This window comes from Gracilinanus agilis, chromosome 3 (genome assembly GCF_016433145.1).
Source record: "Gracilinanus agilis isolate LMUSP501 chromosome 3, AgileGrace, whole genome shotgun sequence".
NCBI lineage: Eukaryota > Metazoa > Chordata > Mammalia > Didelphimorphia > Didelphidae > Gracilinanus > Gracilinanus agilis.
Window position 1 is genome coordinate 311,400,991 of NC_058132.1, and position 19,169 is coordinate 311,420,159.

At 37.2% G+C, this 19,169-nt stretch overlaps 1 protein-coding gene and 1 non-coding gene across 9 annotated transcripts in view; one reads left to right on the forward strand and one right to left on the reverse strand.

Moving 5' to 3' along the window:
• Positions 1–19,169, reverse strand: part of CLASP1 (cytoplasmic linker associated protein 1) — a 306,535-nt gene that overhangs the window by 206,495 nt on the left and 80,871 nt on the right. For all 8 annotated transcript variants that reach the window (XM_044669939.1, XM_044669935.1, XM_044669936.1 and 5 more), the window contains exons 2-6: positions 17,852–17,930; positions 14,846–14,949; positions 14,262–14,353; positions 13,766–13,841; positions 6,283–6,380 (exon numbers count right to left, since the gene is read on the reverse strand). In XM_044669939.1, the coding sequence (XP_044525874.1) occupies positions 6,283–6,380; positions 13,766–13,841; positions 14,262–14,353; positions 14,846–14,949; positions 17,852–17,930 (449 nt within the window). The remainder of the gene's footprint in view (positions 1–6,282; positions 6,381–13,765; positions 13,842–14,261; positions 14,354–14,845; positions 14,950–17,851; positions 17,931–19,169) is intronic.
• Positions 18,513–18,638, forward strand: LOC123243503. Its single transcript, XR_006506024.1, has one exon. It is a non-coding gene; the product is annotated as a U4atac minor spliceosomal RNA (small nuclear RNA).

The following is a 19,169-nucleotide window of genomic DNA, read 5'->3' on the forward strand; positions in this document are numbered from 1 at the left end:
TCTTGTTTTCCTTATCTGTAAAATGAAAGTGGTAGACTAAATGATATGTGAGATCCCTTTCAGCTACTTTCATCCTCTGATCTATGCCTTTCTTCAAAGTATTTTTTATTCCTATAATGTCCTCCCTTCAACCTCTACCTGTTGAAATCTTGCCTATCATTCACAATCTAGCTCATAATCTAGTTCTTCCAGGATGTGTTGGCTTATCTCCCACCACCCACCCACCTACTTGCCCCACTCCCATCCGCCCAGTGAAACTTAGCTCCCCTTATTTGGACCAAATATAGCATAATCTGTACCTCTCTACTGCTCTTATCTGTATTATGAAATGAATGAAAACATATTTCCCAAGTGATTACTGAGGACAGTAAATAAAAACAGAAAATTGAGACTGACCCAACTTCTGAAGGAGCTTACATCCTAATCGGAAAAGGCAATTCCCAGCAAGTGCAGGGAGCCAGGATGACCTTTGGCATGGTAAACGGTAAGTTAGGTCCTGCAGGCAGTATGTGGGGCCTGGTACAAGGACCTTGTGGGGATGTGAGAAGCGAGGGCTCTGGATCCCTTTGGGTAAGGGTGTAAATTAGGAGTCGGAATCTAGCCAGAAGAGGGAAAAGGCAAGTGACAGAAAAGTGGGGGATAGGAGAGAAGACTCGACTAAGGCCAGGAAGAACTCAAGTACATCAAGAAAGAGAGGGAGGGTAATCTGCAGCTCCTGCCTCTAAGGGGAGGAGTTTTAACAGATGTTATTTTAACACTACTATATTATTGTGTATGTACCCTATACTCTACTAGATCATAAATCTATGACGGCAAAAACCATATTTTAATTATCTGTAGATCTCCCCAAATGCCTAGCAAAGTGCTGTGTACATACAATAAATGGTTATAAAACGGGTGGCTAAGCAGCATAGTGCACTGAGAGCCAAGTCTAGAGATGGGAGGTCCTGGGTTCAAGTTTAGCCTCCAATACATCCTAGCCATTTGACTCTGAATGAGTCACTTAGATCATCTAGCCCTTACCATTTTTCTATTTTAGAACTGATACTAAGACAGAGGGTAAGGATTTTTAAAAAATGTTTTTTAATTTACTTGCTTGCTTGTCTAGGTATATACGTCTTCATTACTAAAACTTTACAAACTGTATGTGTGTATAGTTATATTTATTTTTTAATAATCCCTCTATATCAAGAGCTCTATTCAATAAATACAGTACAAACTAAATCTAATTCACTGATTATTAACCTAAAGCCCACAGGGTGAACCACTTTCATATGGGAGACCTCAACTCAGAGAAAAGTTTTGGTAAATTATCTCCCATCTTAGCCATTAGGCTAAACTCAACTCATCCTTCTGAAGGACAAGGACGGTTAACTAGAGTCCTAAGTATTCTAACCAAAGTCAGGATACTTAGTGCCTTCATTCCAGTTCCTCCAAAATAAAGCTGATGATCTAGGAGTGAGCCACAAATTCTTTAAAGCTAAATTCACCCATTAACAAAATGGGATCACTGCTACCTGTCCCCACATTTCACTTCTCTTATTATCAAAATTACTAAATCCTATTATAACCCTTAATAGCATTCAGTGAAGATTTCTGTATAATAGACGACTATTCCAAATATTAAGTGCCATAAAATGCAAACAATGTGTTCTGCTTGCTATAACGTGGCACTTTAAAACATACCCTGAATATGCATTACTTTCAACAAAAGATGTCTTCAACTAAAAGTAAGCAGATCAAATTGAGAATTACCAAGGTTTTCTACTTCCAATTATTAGTACCCTCTCCTCCACCCAAATTATTTTGTACTTATTTCGTATTGACTTAACTTGTGCATGTTTCCTTCCAAAGGATATAAATTCCTTAAGAGCAAGAAATTGTTTGTCTTTGTCTTTATGTCATGAATGTCTAGGACATAGGATCATAACAGGTACTTAAGAAATGACTATCAAATCAAAGCATTAATTATCAAGAGCAGATCTCCAAACAGAAAATGCCTTTTAAAATAGTCATGTGATCAAAGAAAAAGAGCAATAAGGGGCCTCAAAGATGTCTCATTCAATCTCATCCTTTGATAGAGGTTACCTGGGAGTAAAGGGAAGGACCAGGATTCAAACACAAAACACTTCCCATTGCACATTCTCAGAAGATGTCCTCTTTTCACAATATGAGACCAAATCTACCTAACTTAACTTAACAGGAATAGTCAAACAATCCAACATATTCATGAACCACAATTATATGAGATTTCATTCTAAACCATTTTTGTTGTTTGCTAACAAACATTTAACCATGTCCCTAACTGTATATGTCATAACTTAAGATATTACACCAAAGGAATTATGAAAATAGTCTAAGACTACCAGCACTTTTCTCCAGCAATGTCACTTTAGATGCATTTACGTCTTTTGACTCAGTGTTGTAGTTGTAGTTCAGTTGTAGATTCAATGTACATACTCTCATGCAGAAATGAGAAAGGAAGATAGGAATAAATCAGCAAGATCCAACAATAAACAGAGGCTGAATTGATGGGGTGTCCACTAAGGTCTCACGGATTGTGCTGGTGCTAGTATGAAAAGAGTGACCCAAAGAAACTGACAGGTTAAATTGTAGAGACAATCCATACACACATGAAAAGACAATGCAAAACAGTTAAGTAGTGAGTGCTAGAGAAATGACATAGATAAGAAGTGCAATGGAAGTGGTCTCAATATGTGCCTGACATACTCAAGACTTCAGATTTTCTACTCAGAGGTTACTAAACTGGCATGTTCCACACCCCACAATTAGCATGTTTTTCCCACTTCAGCAAAAGAATTCTCTCTTCATTAGAATCATTAAATGAAATTATCAAGCTCGTTTAACACAGGAAGTTATTCCAGTGCAAATTCTTTGTAAATGCAACAGAATGAAATATCATTATTTGAAGGAGGATTAAATGTTGCAAAATGGCTATTCAACTTCTTCCCCAGAATGAAGTTACTAGAATCAAATGCTAGTATGGAATAAAGGTTACCACAAAGTTCCTTCAAGGCTCACCCTGAATATGTAAATTATGCCTCCTATTCTCTCATGAAGAGTGATAGCCTCTCAAAATGAATCTCTTTCTCTATAGGCATAGAGCAAGATGAGAGGGTACAAGTTTCTATCCTTGGGCAGACTGTTATTTCACTGATTTTTAGTTCTTATATACCTTTCCATGGTACTGTTGATTTTTTTCCCTAATACTGGAAAACTATGTTGTTTTCTCCATAAAGAAAAGTATAAAGTGGTTAAGGAAATATGCAAAGACTATCCTAAAACTTTCCTAGTGATGTAAGAGTTTATTCAATCTAAAAATAAGGAGAATGTTTTTTCACTGTTTTAAAATGATTTCATAGAAGAACAGTGTACTCAAAGATATTATATTGAAATTATATACAAGAAAGTGCTGAAAAAGAAGTACAATAAAATGAGGTAAAAGTAGCTGCTTACTAGTAACAGAAATGATGAAAGGCTTATAAAATGGAAAGCATTAGGTGGGTACTAACAGAGAAGGAAAATGAAAATCTCCCTCAAATCATTCCAAATTGAAGACTTTCTTCCATGATGATCCAGGAAAAGCATCCTTCCCTACCTTCAAACTCACTTTGTTGTCTCATCCCTCATTATCCAGCAGGCCCAAAGAAACAGTCAGGGAAATGTGAAAACTAAACTGAAAAATCTACTGTGCTCACACAACAACAACAAAATTCTAATAATGATGCACCAGAATTCCAGAATATTCAAACACTCAAGTCAGTCACTTGAAGCCAAAGGTAACAGAAGCTTAACTTCTTAAACAATGTTATGAAAGAAAATTTGAGCCTATACCTAATCAAGTAGAAAGGTGCCAGAGTCTAAGGTACTGGGAAACTTCTCTCAATGACAAGAGGAAAAAAGATTAGGTTCTTCCACTGGCTTGAAGGTTTTCAAAGAAAGTGCAACTCACTTCCCCAAGGGAAATGTATCTGGAATTAAAGGACCCATGTCAGTAATCCTCAACTTTGCTACTTACTATGTGTAAGCTTGGGCAAGTTCCTCAATCCCTCTGGGTCCCAGTTTCTTCATAAGTTAAATGAAGAGGTTGAGCTACAAAGTTCTACTCCAGTGTCAATGATATATGAAAACCAATCCACTCTAAGTCTCAAAGATAATCTTTCACTTCTAGGGACTTAGGAAGCATACAAAAGCTATTAATATATCTATGTCATTTCTTGTATTTCTGTTTAAAATAAGATCTCTGAAAATGAGTTAGCAAACTAGCCATCTTAAAAAAGTTCCTGGGATTTAGGGCACCAGGAAACAATATAACTCAAAGTATATAGGTACAGGGATTCTTATTGTAGAGTCCAAGAGTTCTCTTTCAGCATATTTACTTGAGAAAAAATATAAGGATTGGGGGGCAGCTGGGTGGCTCAGTGGATTGAGAGCCAGGCCTAGAGATGGGAGGTCCTGGGTTCAAATCTGCCCTCAGACACTTTCTAGCTATGTGACCTTGAGCAAGTCACTTAACCCCCATTGCCTAGGCCTTATCACTCTTCTGCCTTGGAAGCAATACACAGTACTGATTCTAAGACAGAATGTATGTTAAAAAAAAATTAAAAAAAAAAAAAAAAGCTAAGGATTAATCTTGAAGTAGAGAAACAGAGCTGTGGAACTGGTTTAAAACCTGGCTCTGTCACTTACTATTTATAGAGCCTGGGCTAAATCTAACCTCTTTGGGCCTCAGTTCTACCATCTGTAAAATGAAGTGACTAAGAGACTTCTTAGTTCATTCCAGTTCTTAGTATATAACCAATGATGCTACTCATACTACCTCTACTAATGCCATATTACTTTTGACAAGGCAGATGGAAGAAAGATAGGAAAGTCTAGGCCCAGCAGAACAATGTAGTTTACAACATAGAGGCCCATTAATCAGGAGAGCTAGATTATTCTGGGATTAGTTCTGTTCCTGACTGGCCATGTGGTTATTAGGAAAGTCACTGAGCCTTTCTCTGAGTAGTCTTCCTTTCCTCACTCATAAAATGGAGAAGTTGAATTAGATCTTTAAAGTCTTTCCTAGCTTTAAAAATCTTTTTCTTTTTGCCCTGACTTCCCATAAAGCAGGTTAAGGCTAAACAAAATGGTTTTATATTCTATGGATAACATAATATCCATCATAGCTAGAATACAAATAAAATTCATTTTTTTAATAACTGCCATGTTGAACATCCAAAAGATTCTTGTGAAGGGTGTGACTACATGGAAATTATCACTATTACAAATCAATGAATAAACATTTATTAAGCATCTATTATGTGCCAGGCACTGTGCTAATAATAAGCACATGCAAAAAGAGGTTTTTGTATTATAACAGCATTGATGAAACTAAATTCTATTTCCTAGAATTCCAGAAAACCTCATTTAAAAGAAAATTTCCAGAATTAAACATTAATCTAATAATAAACAAGGCACTCTGCTAGGAGCTGAATATAACAAGAGAAAATGAAACAAGCATTCTTTGCCTGTAAGGAAGTAACCTTCTTTTGGGGAAATTAACATGTACATAAATAAATAAATAAAAACAAGTTTGATTCATAAGAGGAGGGCACTAGCTAAGGGCAATGTGCTTCTTAGAGAAGGCGGCATCTGAGCAGAGTTTAAAGGAAACAAAAGATTTTAAGAGTTGGAAGTGAGGAAGGAGCACATTCTAAGGCATGCATGATAGTCAGTGCAAAGCTATGGAGTATCATGTGGAGGAACCAACAAGAAGGCCAGCTGGGCTTGGCCAAAGAGCAAAGAAAAGGAACAATTAGGAAAAAAAAAAGTTGGAAAGGTAGGCTGGGGTCAAGGGGTCAAGTTGTAAGGGGCTTTAAAAGCCAAACAGAAAAGTTTATATTTGATTCTAGAGGCAAAAAGTAACCACTGAAATTTATTGAGAAGGGAAATGAAAAGGTCAGACATGCATATTAGGAAAGAAAAATCACTATGGGGTGTTGTTAGCAGGACTGTTTGGAGAAGGCAGAAATTTAAACCCAGAAGGCTTACCAGGAGGCTGTTAACAATAGTCCTAGCTAACAGGTAATGGTAGTTTCAACTAGGGTGGGAAATTTATGAGTAAAGAGAAGCAGACTGATGCAAGAGATGTTATGTAGACTGGGGAAAAAAAATGCTAGTTTTATCCTGAGTTTATTTCTAAAAATACTATAAGAAGAAAGTTATCTAGAAAAAAAGTATGGGGGGGAAAGCGCTAAAAATAGAAGAGTGTAAACTCACCGAGACTGTGGTAATCCTTTTTTACTGAGATCTGCCCTCACACGTTCTCCTACATGTCTGTAAATTTCCACTAAGCTGTTTATTGCTGAGTCTCGAACCTATACACAAAAGAAGATATCTTAAACATTTATTTGTAACTTTATAGCATTTCTTGTTGAAAAAACAATAGATCACAAACCATCCCACCTTTTTAAATCAATCATACTTACAACTGGGAAAAATTGTGGTCACATAAGTTCTTACCTACATTTACCTAAATAAAGAGAGGAATCTACTATTCACTGATTTTTAAGGACATTAATAAGACTTAAGAAGTGATTAGGTATCTATCACGGAGTTTTTCCATGTGAAAGACACAATGCTTAATTAATGTCAAAGCATTATTAAAAATCTTAATGTAAAATCACGACTTCAGTTTTTTAAAACTGTATGAAACAGTGAGGCATCAGAATGTTTTACACAAAAAATTTGTTATTTTATTTAGAATAAAGAACTACTTTGTGTGAACTCCCTCTACTAACATAGATAGCCTGGGAATGTCCTGGGTAGTTGATGAATCCTGGAAAGTTCCCTTCTCTAGAGTTTAAATACTAATACAGTGTCAAACAGCATGTAAATGTCACAAGGCTAATCTTCTAGATTCCAGGTCCAATGTGCTGCCCACTCCCTAAATATACTGCCCCTGTTGTAATATAGGAATTGAAGGGTCAGGAAACTGGAGGTCTAGTTGCAGTTTCTATATTAACTGAGCTCTTGCCCACTCTAGGCCAGTTTCCTCAACAAAAATAAGAGTAGGTCCAAATAATCTCCAAGGTCCTGTTCCTATAAAATTCTAAATTGGTACATATCCACATTCCAGGTTCAGGGTCTCAGAATAAAAACAAAGCCTAATATTGTTCTATTAATGCAAATAGTTACTAAAGGTAATGCTATCTATATAAGAAACAAAAGTTTAGACAACAAAGTATAATAAAGCAAAGTTTAGAGGAAGAAAGTAGTTCACTAAAAGTGGGATAGGGGTGGGGAGAAGAAAACACCCAGTCAGTAAGGATTAGAAACAATGTTTTAGTTGTTCTAGAGTTTCAGATCACTTATTTATGTAATGATGGTAGTGTGCAAAATGTAATTTATTATTTTTTAAAACATTTAATTAATGATCACTCTGTGATGAATATTTTCAAATAAATTTCTAGTTATCCACTTATTCAAAGAAACAGTATCAGTTAATCTTTTGTAACATCAAACAATAAGAAAACTGATTCTAAAAAAAGGTGTTGGGGCAGCTGGGTAGCTCAGTGGATTGAGAGCCAGGCCTAGAGACAGGAGGTCCTAGGTTCAAATCTGACCTCAGACACTTCCCAGCTGTGTGACCCTGGGCAAGTCACTTGACTCCCATTGCCCACCCTTACCACTCTTCCACCAAGGAGCCAATACACAGAAGTTAAGGGTTTAAAAACAAAACAAAACAAAACAAAACAAAACAAAACAAAACAAAACAAAACAAAACAAAACAAAACAAAACAAAACAAAAAAAAAAAAAAAAAAAAAAAAAGGTGTTACCAATCTACAATTAAATTATCTAGATTTTCTCCCTCTCTGTGTCGCTTTGTCTCTCTCCCTCTTTCCATCTCTCTGTCTCTCTGGAGTTAAAAACCTTTGGCTTAGGAGAGGATTTTTTTTTTACTCTGCATAGAATTTCACAAGGGATGCCCAAGTTCTAGTGTACCTATTACATAATTAAGAAATATCAAGAGAGAAAACAAAGGTAGTCGTTCACAAACCTAATTTAATTCAGCCAAACAAAAATTCCCTATATCTGGTTGCCTCTTTGTTATAGCTCAATTGTCATGAACACTCAGATTTAGATGATGCAAAGTAAGATGAAGTGAACAACAACTGTTAAACACATATAAAACTACATAAAAATGAGATGCTGAGATACAAACTGGGAACGTGAGAGGGACAAGGGGGAAGGAGGGAAGGCATAAAAGGAAAGAGAGAGGCAGAGAGAAAGAGAAGGGAGAGACAAAGAGACTAGAAGGGGGTTAGGCAAAGACAGTCAGACACAGATAAACTTAAACAGACATAGACACAGTATATAGACACAGCATAATTTTAAATAAACCTGTACGGAAAAAGTACAAAAATTTGTTTGTTAATATGCCTCAATCTTAAATAATGGTTTTATGAAAGATTACAGACCTTGGTCTATATAGCAAATGTATATGTAGCAAATAAACATGCATTTATAAAACACTTACTATGAGCCAGGCACTATATTAAGACTGGGGATCCAAAGAAAAATAAAAAGTAAGCCTAGGACTCAAGGAGCTTACAGTCGAATAGCTAAGATAACGTGTAAATAAGCATATACAAAGAAGATATAGTCAGGATAAATTAGGAGATAATCCTTAGAAAAAGAAAAAAAGGGGGGGTGGAGAAGTGGTGATCTCTGCTTGGCTTAAAATTTAAAATTCTACATCCTTATAAAATGAAGGCCAGGGGGCAGCTGGGTAGCTCAGTGGATTGAGAGCCAGGCCTAGAGACAGGAGGTCCTAGGTTCAAATCCGGCCTCAGACACTTCCCAGCTGTGTGACCCTGGGCAAGTCACTTGACCCCCATTGCCTACCCTTACCAATCTTCCACCTATAAGTCAATACACAGAAGTTAAGGGTTTAAAATTTAAAAGAAAAGAAAAGAAAAGAAAAGAAGAGAAGAGAAGAGAAGAGAAGAGAAGAGAAGAGAAGAGAAGAGAAAAGAAAAGAAAAGAAAAGAAAAGAAAAGAAAAGAAAAGAAAAGAAGAGAAGAGAAGAGAAAAAATGAAGGCCAAATCTTTCAAAAATGCCTACATGAATAGGACTCTTGGAGAATGAGCAACATGGAACTAATGTGACCTAAGATTCATAAAATCAAAAGAGGTTTAGAGGCATCTCCCTGAAGTCAAGCCTTGTCACCAATAAGCTGCACACTTAGAATGGTATGAAAAGCATGAAACATAATGGAAAGAAATCTCATCTAGGAGTCAGAAAGCCTTGGCTCTAGTCCAAGTTGCTCCAGTAACTCCTAAGGTGACCTTGGACAAGTGACCTCTCTCTGAACTTCAGTTTCCTTACCTATAAGATAAAAAGTTAAAACTAGATTTCTAAAATCCCATTCAGCTTCTTATAGAAAGAAGAAAAGAAGAAAATCAAGAGCAAAGAATGGTACCTTTACCAAATTCTGGCTTTTGCTTTCAATATTTGTAGCTCCTGAACAAAAGAAATCATCAGAGTCTCCAGACTTTTTCTTTAAGTAATCAAAAATGTTAAGAGGCCTCAGAACTTAACAACATTCTGCTTTGACAATACCATTTACATTCACCAGTATGCTGCAACTATGTAAAGATCAACTGAGATCTTATAATAGAATTTCATTAATGAGCCAGAAAACGGGAAACAACCTTCTGACATATCATCAATTCTCAACACTGAGAGATGAACTAATGACTTCCCAGCTTATCTTTGGTCTCTTTTCAAAACCAAGATGATATTTCCAAATCATTAACTGACCAGCTGCCTCAACTGTAGTGAGTCAAAGAAAATATTACACTAAAACATTGACTGAGCCAGATTCTAGGTCCAACTATAAAATATTCATTAAAGCCTTTTCCTTTAAGCCTCAAATTTTGTCATATGCAAAATGGTATTAATAATGTTGACTTCCACTATTAGGATTTTTGTATGAAAAAATAAGATAGCCTACTTAATTTCAGTGCAATAAAATTCTAAGACATTACTATTTTCAACATGATGCTATATAAATATTCATTTCAGCTATAGATAAATATGTTTCATTATATATTTCCAGCTGTAGATACTTTACTTCTTGATCAGGAAAATATTAGTAACCTAAGGATAATATAAACTTTTAATTATATATGTCAAGAAAAATTTAAAGCCTGTATTTTCATGTTTTAAAAAAGCAGGATAATCCTCATTAATTTAATTGAATGCATGAAAACTTTAATTTCTTAATTTCTAAAAAATTGCTAAATACACTTGATCAAAAGAAAGTAAAACTAGTAAGTAATCTTCTGAATGAGTTAACAGTACTAAAAGGATATTGTTAACTATATTATAACTGCTGTGTCATGACTTCATCCACTCAGCCTTTTAAGGCTCAATGACATAGATCTTACTGACTTCTGGAGTATATTATAAGGACAAAAACAGGAGCTAAGAATGGAATTTTTTGACATAGCTTTAAAGTAACTTTAAAAAGCTCAAAAACAGAAAAGATTAAGCTCAAAATCACATTTTGAAATTTTTCTTTTTGCATCAAACACATAAGAAAGCATTCTGCCCCATTCCTAAATAAAGAAAAATAGATTAAAAGCAAAAAACAAATTTTATGAATCATTCTCTTCTCTATCTTTCAAAAGGAACTCGGCAGTAATTCTACACAAGATGTATTAATGCCCATTTCTTGTTTTTTTGTTGTTTTTTTTAATTTTTTTTTTAACAAGATCCCTATCACTTGTTAGGAGAGATAACTAATGCTGGAGGATAGGGAATATTTTCAGGGGAAATTAAAAAATTTAACAAGGGTCTTTTTTTTTTTTTAAATCTGAATAAATTACAAGAACAGTGCAAACTGTTAAGTCAAAGAAGGTCTCATTCACTTTTACTCTAAACTCCATGCCCCTTCATCTCTCAGAATTTTGATTGCGGAAAATAACCCTACAAGTTGGAAAATATGTTGTATTTCTCAAGACTATTATTTCCAAGGAAAAAAATTTTTCCTCTGCTTGGCATTGTTAACCTCAAACAAAATGAATTCAGGCTCAGGAACAGAGTTGAATTCATAATAAAAGAGCCAAGATAAGTAACTCAAGGATTATCAAAATGTTGGCAATTAATAGTTTTCTCATGTAACAGCTAATTGTCATCACTTCTATAAACTGGATTTGAAAACAAGAAGATGCATCTGAATTTGTTGTAAACACCACAAGTCAAAAGGATATTGTTTCTTCATACCCTGTTCAATATGGCAATTGGTAATAACGATTAAGTGACTTGCCCAGGGTCCCAGAGCTAATATAAGGCAAGATTAAAACCCAGATCTGATTATGTCTCATTTCCTATTAACCACATCAGGCTACCTCTCTCACACTTAGCACTATAGGAATTTAACAAATATTTTAAAACTATTTTGAAATGACCTGATCTTCCAATAACATATAACACTAGCCTCTTCAATACAGTCCAAAATCACGAGGAAAGTGGAAGCAAGAAACTTTTTTCCCCCTGACCTATTAGAAAATGGAAGTGGCAAATCAAATTACGTCACAGAATCTTAGCTGTATGGGACTTTGAACACAACTTGTTCCAAACTCCTCATTTTCTGAAGGAGGCACCTAAGACTCAAAAACGTAAAGTGATTTGGCCTAAAGTTACCCAGTGGCTACTTGGGCATGTTTTTCTTTTAAGAAATTTTACCAATGCCTTTATAAAAAACAACATAGGTATTTCATAAATCTACCTACCTTCCCCACAAATCCCTCGTAACAAAGAAAAATTGTGTTTTTTTAAAGTCAAAATGATTTCTAAAATGTTATATGTGCCAGACAGTAGAACCACTGGTATATCTGAAATATTTTAAATTAACACAACATAGAAAAACTTTATTTGATAAATAAAACAAATATATAAAAATGTTCTTCAATTCCATTTTATGACATTGAAAAGGGGAGAAAGAGGACAGGGAGGAGAGAGTAAAGACTACAAGAAAAGTACATAGCAAATAATCAACTTGGGTTGCTTTTTTTGTTTTGTTTTGTTTTTTATATCAATAAGTTGTCATGTTCCTGCTCAGTGAATCTTCTCCCTCCTCACTCCCTACCCATAGTAGTCCAATCCTCCAGACCAGAGATCACCTCTGCCTATTTCCCCTCTTAAGGGAAATACTCACTTTAATCCACTTGACTTTGGGACTCTGCCCTAAGGCTGAGAATGGCAAGTGAATGAGTGAAAACTAACTCTTATTATACTTACTTGGCCCCAAATATGCTCCATATGTATCCAACTGAAATGTCTTCAGACATTCTATAATATATCCTGCAAACCCCTTTCAAAACACACACACACACACACACACACACACACACACACACACACACACACACACACATATCTATTCATTCCCTCTCTCTCTCTTTCTCCCCCTTTCCTCCCATTCTCTTATCCCTTGATCTAGAAAAAGGAAATCAATACTATCATTTCTTCTGGAAAAGGCATGACAACCTAATGCCCTACTCACTGCCCATGACTTCCCAGATCAAAAGTCCCCTTCTCGTCACCACCCTGTGGTGCCTCCCTCATTAAAAATGTAAGCTCTCAGCACACAAATAATGTCTTTCTTTCCTATTGGTATCTCCAGGGCCTAACACAGTTCCTAGATATAGTAAGCATGACAAGTAATTCATTGCTTTTTCATTCAGTAACATCATAGCAAAAGCGAGTACTGGATTTGAAATCCAGGACTAGTAAATAAATTCTTGCTACAGGAAAATATAAAAAGAAAGAAAAATAAAGGAGAAAGAAGAGATGAGAAGGTTCTAAAGCTTGGGTGCTACGCTCATCCTTACAACAGATGGCTGTTTCATCTGTTTGTCTCCTTGTTAAATTCCTATAGTGTCAAATGAAAGAAGTCTGAAGTATGAGAAATTCAACAATCAGGACCTAGGTTTGAACCTCATCTTGAGAATAAGTGCAGGGGGCAGGGGGAGACCATGAGAGAGAAGAGATGAGAGGAAAAAGTAAGATTGATCAGGATCATCGATGGAGAACTGGAAAGGATCATAGAGATCATCTAGTCCTTAGACCATAGCATTAAAATTACTTGGCCTCAGAGGCCAAAAACTCCAGCCTCCTTGTTTTACAAATGAGGATGCTAAATCTCAAAAAGTTGGGCTGATTTGCCTCAGACTAAGGGAGAGGAAAGGAAAGAGTAAGTGAAGGGGAATAGGAAGAGATAAAGAAGGGCTAGCCAATGTTAGAGAAAGAAAAGTCCACGCACAGAAATTGTAGTGAAATGTTACTCCAAGTGAACTGAACCACACATTGCTTTAACTGGGTTGTAGGCAGCATTGAGTTGAACAAATTTGTTGGGACACAGTTTACTTTTTTGTCTTCAGATGTTCAGAGAAAGCAATTTTTCTATAGGATAGCAAAACTGTGGTCAAAGCAATATTATTATTCTGCAGGCTTAATAACATTCAGCCAAGGACTGAGATTCTCCACTCCTACAATATCACACAGAGCTCAACATCTATACATGATACGTTACCCTTAGTGTCTTAGAAATGTGGCTGACAAACTATCAGTACTTAGGGCAAGCAAGAAAATTCAAATAAATTCTATCTAGCACAGTTAGGACACCAAAATTATGTAATCTTTTAAAGATAGACAAGTTTCCCCCCAATATTTCTTCACATCAGACTTACCTGGCCATTTGGATCTCCAAGTAAATTACATATATGTGGCACAATCTTACTTAGCGTTAAAGTGTGGGCTCCAGAGCTGAAAACAAAAGCAAACATTAGTGTGGGTAACTGGAAGGGTTGGAAAAACGTCCCCCACCATTGCTCTCAGGCTACAATGACATCCATCTTTTAAGACACAACTCCAACCCCCAAAGCTATCCATAAAAGTCTCTGGGACTTTTCCTGAAAGCACTTTAGCTGCTTTTCAGGATTCAACACAGCACTTAATATATTTCTTACTTAAGTGCTTCCCTTTTTATAAGGCCTAGTTATCTACCATTATAGTTCCAGGAAGGCAGGAACTACATGTTATAATCCTTTTAATGAGTTTATAGGGGTTATATCACCAAGCATGGAGTTTTAGCATATACCTGAATGAATGAATGAATGAATGAATACATTTTTTGAAAGCTCACCATTTTCTACAAAGAGAAATATGAATCAGACCCAAACTTACGCATTCAGTGTTGCAATAAGGCAGAGACAAACACCTTCCCTCGTGCGGAAATTCTTGTGTTTGAACCCTCCTAACATTCTGTCCCACACATACTGCAAAAGACATGGAAAGTTGTAAAGAACCAAAGGGAATTAGACATTACTATTATTGTTATTCTTTTCTCCATCTACAGGTGAAAAAATATATTTAACAAATAGCAGGTAACAAGAAAATGGGTCCTTTGTTGGCAACAATTTATTCTCTAGGCTTTGATAAACTCATTTACTTCTCTTAATCCTCTCATAACTAGACAAAAATCCTGCTGCATTTTCCCATAATTGTATAGATTAAAGATTCTAAAACCTGCAAATAAAAAGTAGCCATGTGGATGCTATCTCTATTAACTATTCAAGTTGGACACTACCTCATTAATATTGCTTTAGATGCCTTAAACTGCCATAAGAAATAAAGAATGAGAAGGCAAAGTTACAGTCTAATAAACATATTTCTAGTCATCTGGATTTTCAAACTGAAAGGAATGCTTTTCTGAGGGATATACATGAGCTGGGTGGCAGGCACTCAGAGGAAGCTCTACCTAATCATACCTGGGGGCTAGCAGCTTGTTCCATCATCTTCAGCAGCAGAGTCTGGTCTTGCTCTCTCACTGAATCTTTAGCATCACCCAACCTGTCAATTAGACTGGGTAGCACTAAAAGCAAATGAAAATCAATCCAATCAGAAGGTGTTTTGTAGACCATGGTCACCAATTTAATTCACTGAATTTCAAGCACCTGCAGTCCTGCAGCAAGCATGTTGTGCCTAGATGAAATACAAGATAACTCACATTTGAAAAGCTTATGCTATGAAAATCAAATAAAGTTTTTCACTCCCCTTGCAAAACTTAGAAATTCCAAAGAAATGTTAGTCATTGCTAATATTATTTTTAAAAATGTTTACAAAGTCCTTTCCTGACAAAATAGTGAGAGGTAAGAAATAGTTATTCTCCCCAGTGAGGCAGGGTGGAGCAATGGATAAGAGCTATCCTCCAGAACAAGAAGTCTCATATCTAGCATGCTTACAATCTGTGTGGACCTGGTCAAGTCACTTAACTTGTTAGGGCTCCCAGCAACTCTAAAACTGTATGTTAGCAGACATCAACCTTCATAGCATAAGGAGAAAGAAGCTCCTGATACCAATGACATCCCAAGTCCTATCCCTAGCCCCATTTTTATAGATGAGGAAACTGTCTCAGTAAAGTCAAGAGGGGGAAAAAGTGAAATTTTCCTGTAATATGAAGGATGGATTGAAGATGGAAAGAGGAAGTAAAAAGACCTATGCCAGAGGCCACTGCAGACAGCATGCAGGTAGGTAGTAATGAGGATTTATCCTAGGAACACAGTGAAAGTCAACTGGGAAATGAGAAGGAAAGCACAGGGGCCAAGAGATAATTTGGTAACAAACACGAGAGATTAGGGAAAGGGGGGAACAAAGATAACACAAACATTTCAATCTAAAGATTCTATGTGAATTATGGTGTTCTTAAGGAAATAATTCAGTTAGAAAAAGGACCAGGTTTAAAAAGCATTCATTTTCTGAAGATAAATCAATTTTATATAGATGGATTCATGTTAAGGTAAGTAGTGAAACCAAAACAAGGGAAGCAAAGGAGGAACCGTGGCCTCCAATGACCACCTTGCCACCAAGACTAGTAGAGGGGTAAGTGATTATGAGGGAAAAAACACATTTGTAAAATCAGTCTCCGTAGCCTAGAGCTATGGCATTAGCAGTGATGTTTCCCCTTTTCCTCACAGTGATGGCCCTGTTGGGGTCCTTTATAAATTCAACAAAAATGCCAGCTCTATAATGTACTCTGGCTCACAGGAGCATAGATTTCAAGCTGAAAGTTCCCTCAGAGGCCTTCTGGTTCAACCCCACATGATTTTTAAAGATGAAGAAATGAAACCTAAGAGAAGTGATCTGCCCATTGTTACCCAGTTAGAAAAGTACTCAAACTCATCTTCTTAACTAAAAGTTCAGCACTCTAATCACATCAAATGTCAATCACTTTCCTCACGAATAGGTGAGAAATAGCCCTTTATGGATGAATGACACCTTAGTTGTCCTCTAGCTTTTTCAAAATCCTTACTTTTTATCTCAGTAACAACTCTAAGACAGAAAGACTACCCAAACAGGGTTAAGTGACTTGCCCAGGGTTGTAACTAGAAAGCATCTGAGGCCAAATATGAATCCCGGTGCCAGACTCCACACCTGATTCTCTTATCCACTGTGCCACCTAGCTGCATCCTTAGTTGTCCTTTAATGAGGCTAGGTTAAAGATTCTTTGTGAAAAAGATTAATCCAGAAATAAATTAATCTAGGAAAATAGACTATATTAAACATACAAATTTATCACTACAGGAAAACATTCTAAAATGGTCAAAAGTATCAAAATATCAACCTGGTCAGGAAGAACGTGTTAAAAACTTTACCCAAAGGAATATCAACAATACCAAAGTAATATACATGTAATCATTACTGATCAACCAAAATCAAGCTTGTATTAAAGAGATTCCTCTTATTTTTTCAGATGTATGGGAAATAATTACTTTTAAAGATATAACAAAATCTATTATGTTGGAGGATTTGGATTCAAGTTCTCAGATTGCATTGACATGCATAAAAAGCTGGACTGAGTTGTCCTGTAACATACTAGCTATGTGACCTTGGACAAACTTTACATTTCTGCAGTTACCTTAATTGTAAAATGAATTTGGACTAGAGTGGCCTCGAAGGTCTCTTCCACTATACTCCTAGGAATGTTTGTGGCTGGTAATTGTGTTGATTCTTGATGAGACATTTTCATTTTATGATTACTTTCATTTTCATTCACTGCCTACTCAAATTACACTAAATATTTCTCTGTTCATATGTTGTATTTCTTCCTTCCCTCCCTCCTCCCCCCATTTTAGCTACCTAAAAGAAGGGGCTTTTCCTTCAACTTTTTATGGGGGAGAGGATAGAACAGAGTTTTGCAAGTATTCGATGGTACTTGAAAAATGCTTTTTTTTTATGGAGTAGAAGGGATTCTGTATAAAACAATGTAATTCCTGCCCATGAATTAAAAACAGATGGTCTTTAAAATTACCTGAAATTCCCTGTACAAATCGAATGCAAATAAACACTAAAAGTAACTGCTCGTCGATCTTAACTGTCTTTCCTTTAAATTTAGCCCATAAAGGGCTCTTATTGGAGGTATGGGGGTCCCTCCTTGCCGCCCCATTACCTAGAGACTAACTAGAGGGACAGGCTAACCACAAAGCAGAGGGAATAACAGTTGGCCCTCCTACCGGGCTGGCATACAAGGAACTGACTAGGCTCAGGGGATCCGAGCGCAGGAACAGCCTCCAGCCAGAAGAGGGCGCGCGAAGGGCAGGGACCGCACGGAAAAAGACAGGGTAAGGCAAAGAAGTGAAGGACGGCGGGAAGGGAGAGAGGGCGGAGGGGCAGGGAGAGGTGGAGCATGGAAAGCGTGCCGGGAGGGGTGGGGGCGGATAAGAGTGTAAGCCATGGGTAGCCAGGGGCGGAGCTCAGGGAGCCACGTGCCGCCTTACCAGTGCCAATTTGTGCTTTAAACCGATCCTGTAGCCGAGATACCAGCGCTGACAAGATATCCATCCCCAGAAGAGCGACCTGCAGGACGAGAAAACCGGGAGGGAGGGGGCGTTAGCAATCTGACTGACCAGAGGCCCTCTCGGCGCGCGCCCCCGCTCGAGGAAATGCCGGTTCCGTCCATTCTACAGTCTCTAGAGGACAAGAACAACCCTCCCCAGGCGGCCCATCAGGCAAGCGCCGCGCCCCTCCTCCTCAGGGCAGAACTGGGTCCAACTTAAGTAGTTAAGTAAAGCGGGAGAAGAAAACGGGAAGGGGTGAGGAATAGGGAAGAGTGAGCGAAGGCAAGCGGGGAGACAAAAAGAAAACTTTTCCAAAGTGGTTCCCTCCCTCGCCCCTTGGGAAACAGAATAGGCCGAGTATGCAAATAGCAACAACCAAGCGGCGCGCTGCCTTCTGGGTAAAAAGATTATCTACACAGGTACAGCTCGGAGAAACCTTTAGAAAAGGACTACTTAAGTAGGGTTGATATTTCGATTTATTATTTTGTCATACAAAAGCTTCTTAGTCGTTCCGCAGCGTTGAGTTGCACAAGAGTTAGTCACCACAAGGTAACTTGGAGTTCCCTACTCCTCACTTGAGGACTAGGCAGAGCACTTGACAACCATCCTTTTCTTGGGGTTGCGTTACTGCCCAATGAACGATTAGTGAGGACAGTACTGCTAACGCCTAGACAACACACACGCATCTTTTAAAGCTCTGCTTTAACATGGTGCAATTTTTGGAACCCCCCCCCCACAAATAGTAACTTTAATGCAAGCATAAGTTTTTTGGTGGCTTTTCCATATATTTGTATAAAACCTAGAGCCACTAGGTGGCGCAAAAACCTTCACCAATTGTGTTCTTCATACTTGTTAAGTAACGATTCACGTAATTTCTCCAATAACATGCAGATCTGCCTGTTCTCCCACTCACTTGCATGTTTGCTGGATGAATTCTCCCACTTGCCCCAAATACCAATAAAATGTATATTCAAGTTTCTATTTTCATTTATTATAACCAAGTTGATCTGTATTTACCCATTCAAGTAATCGTTCCAAATGCTGTTCTCAACATGATCCATCAAAAGGTGTTTCCTCTTATGAAACAATATTGCACAAAAGTTAAGTTCTCACACTAGGCAGTGACTCTTGGCAGCATATATTATGCAGTCATGACAAATAAAACTGATGTTATAACAATATGGAAATGGGCCCTGAACAAGAACACATGTTATAACCAGTGGAAATGTGCGTCAGCCATGGGTGAGGGGTGAGGAGG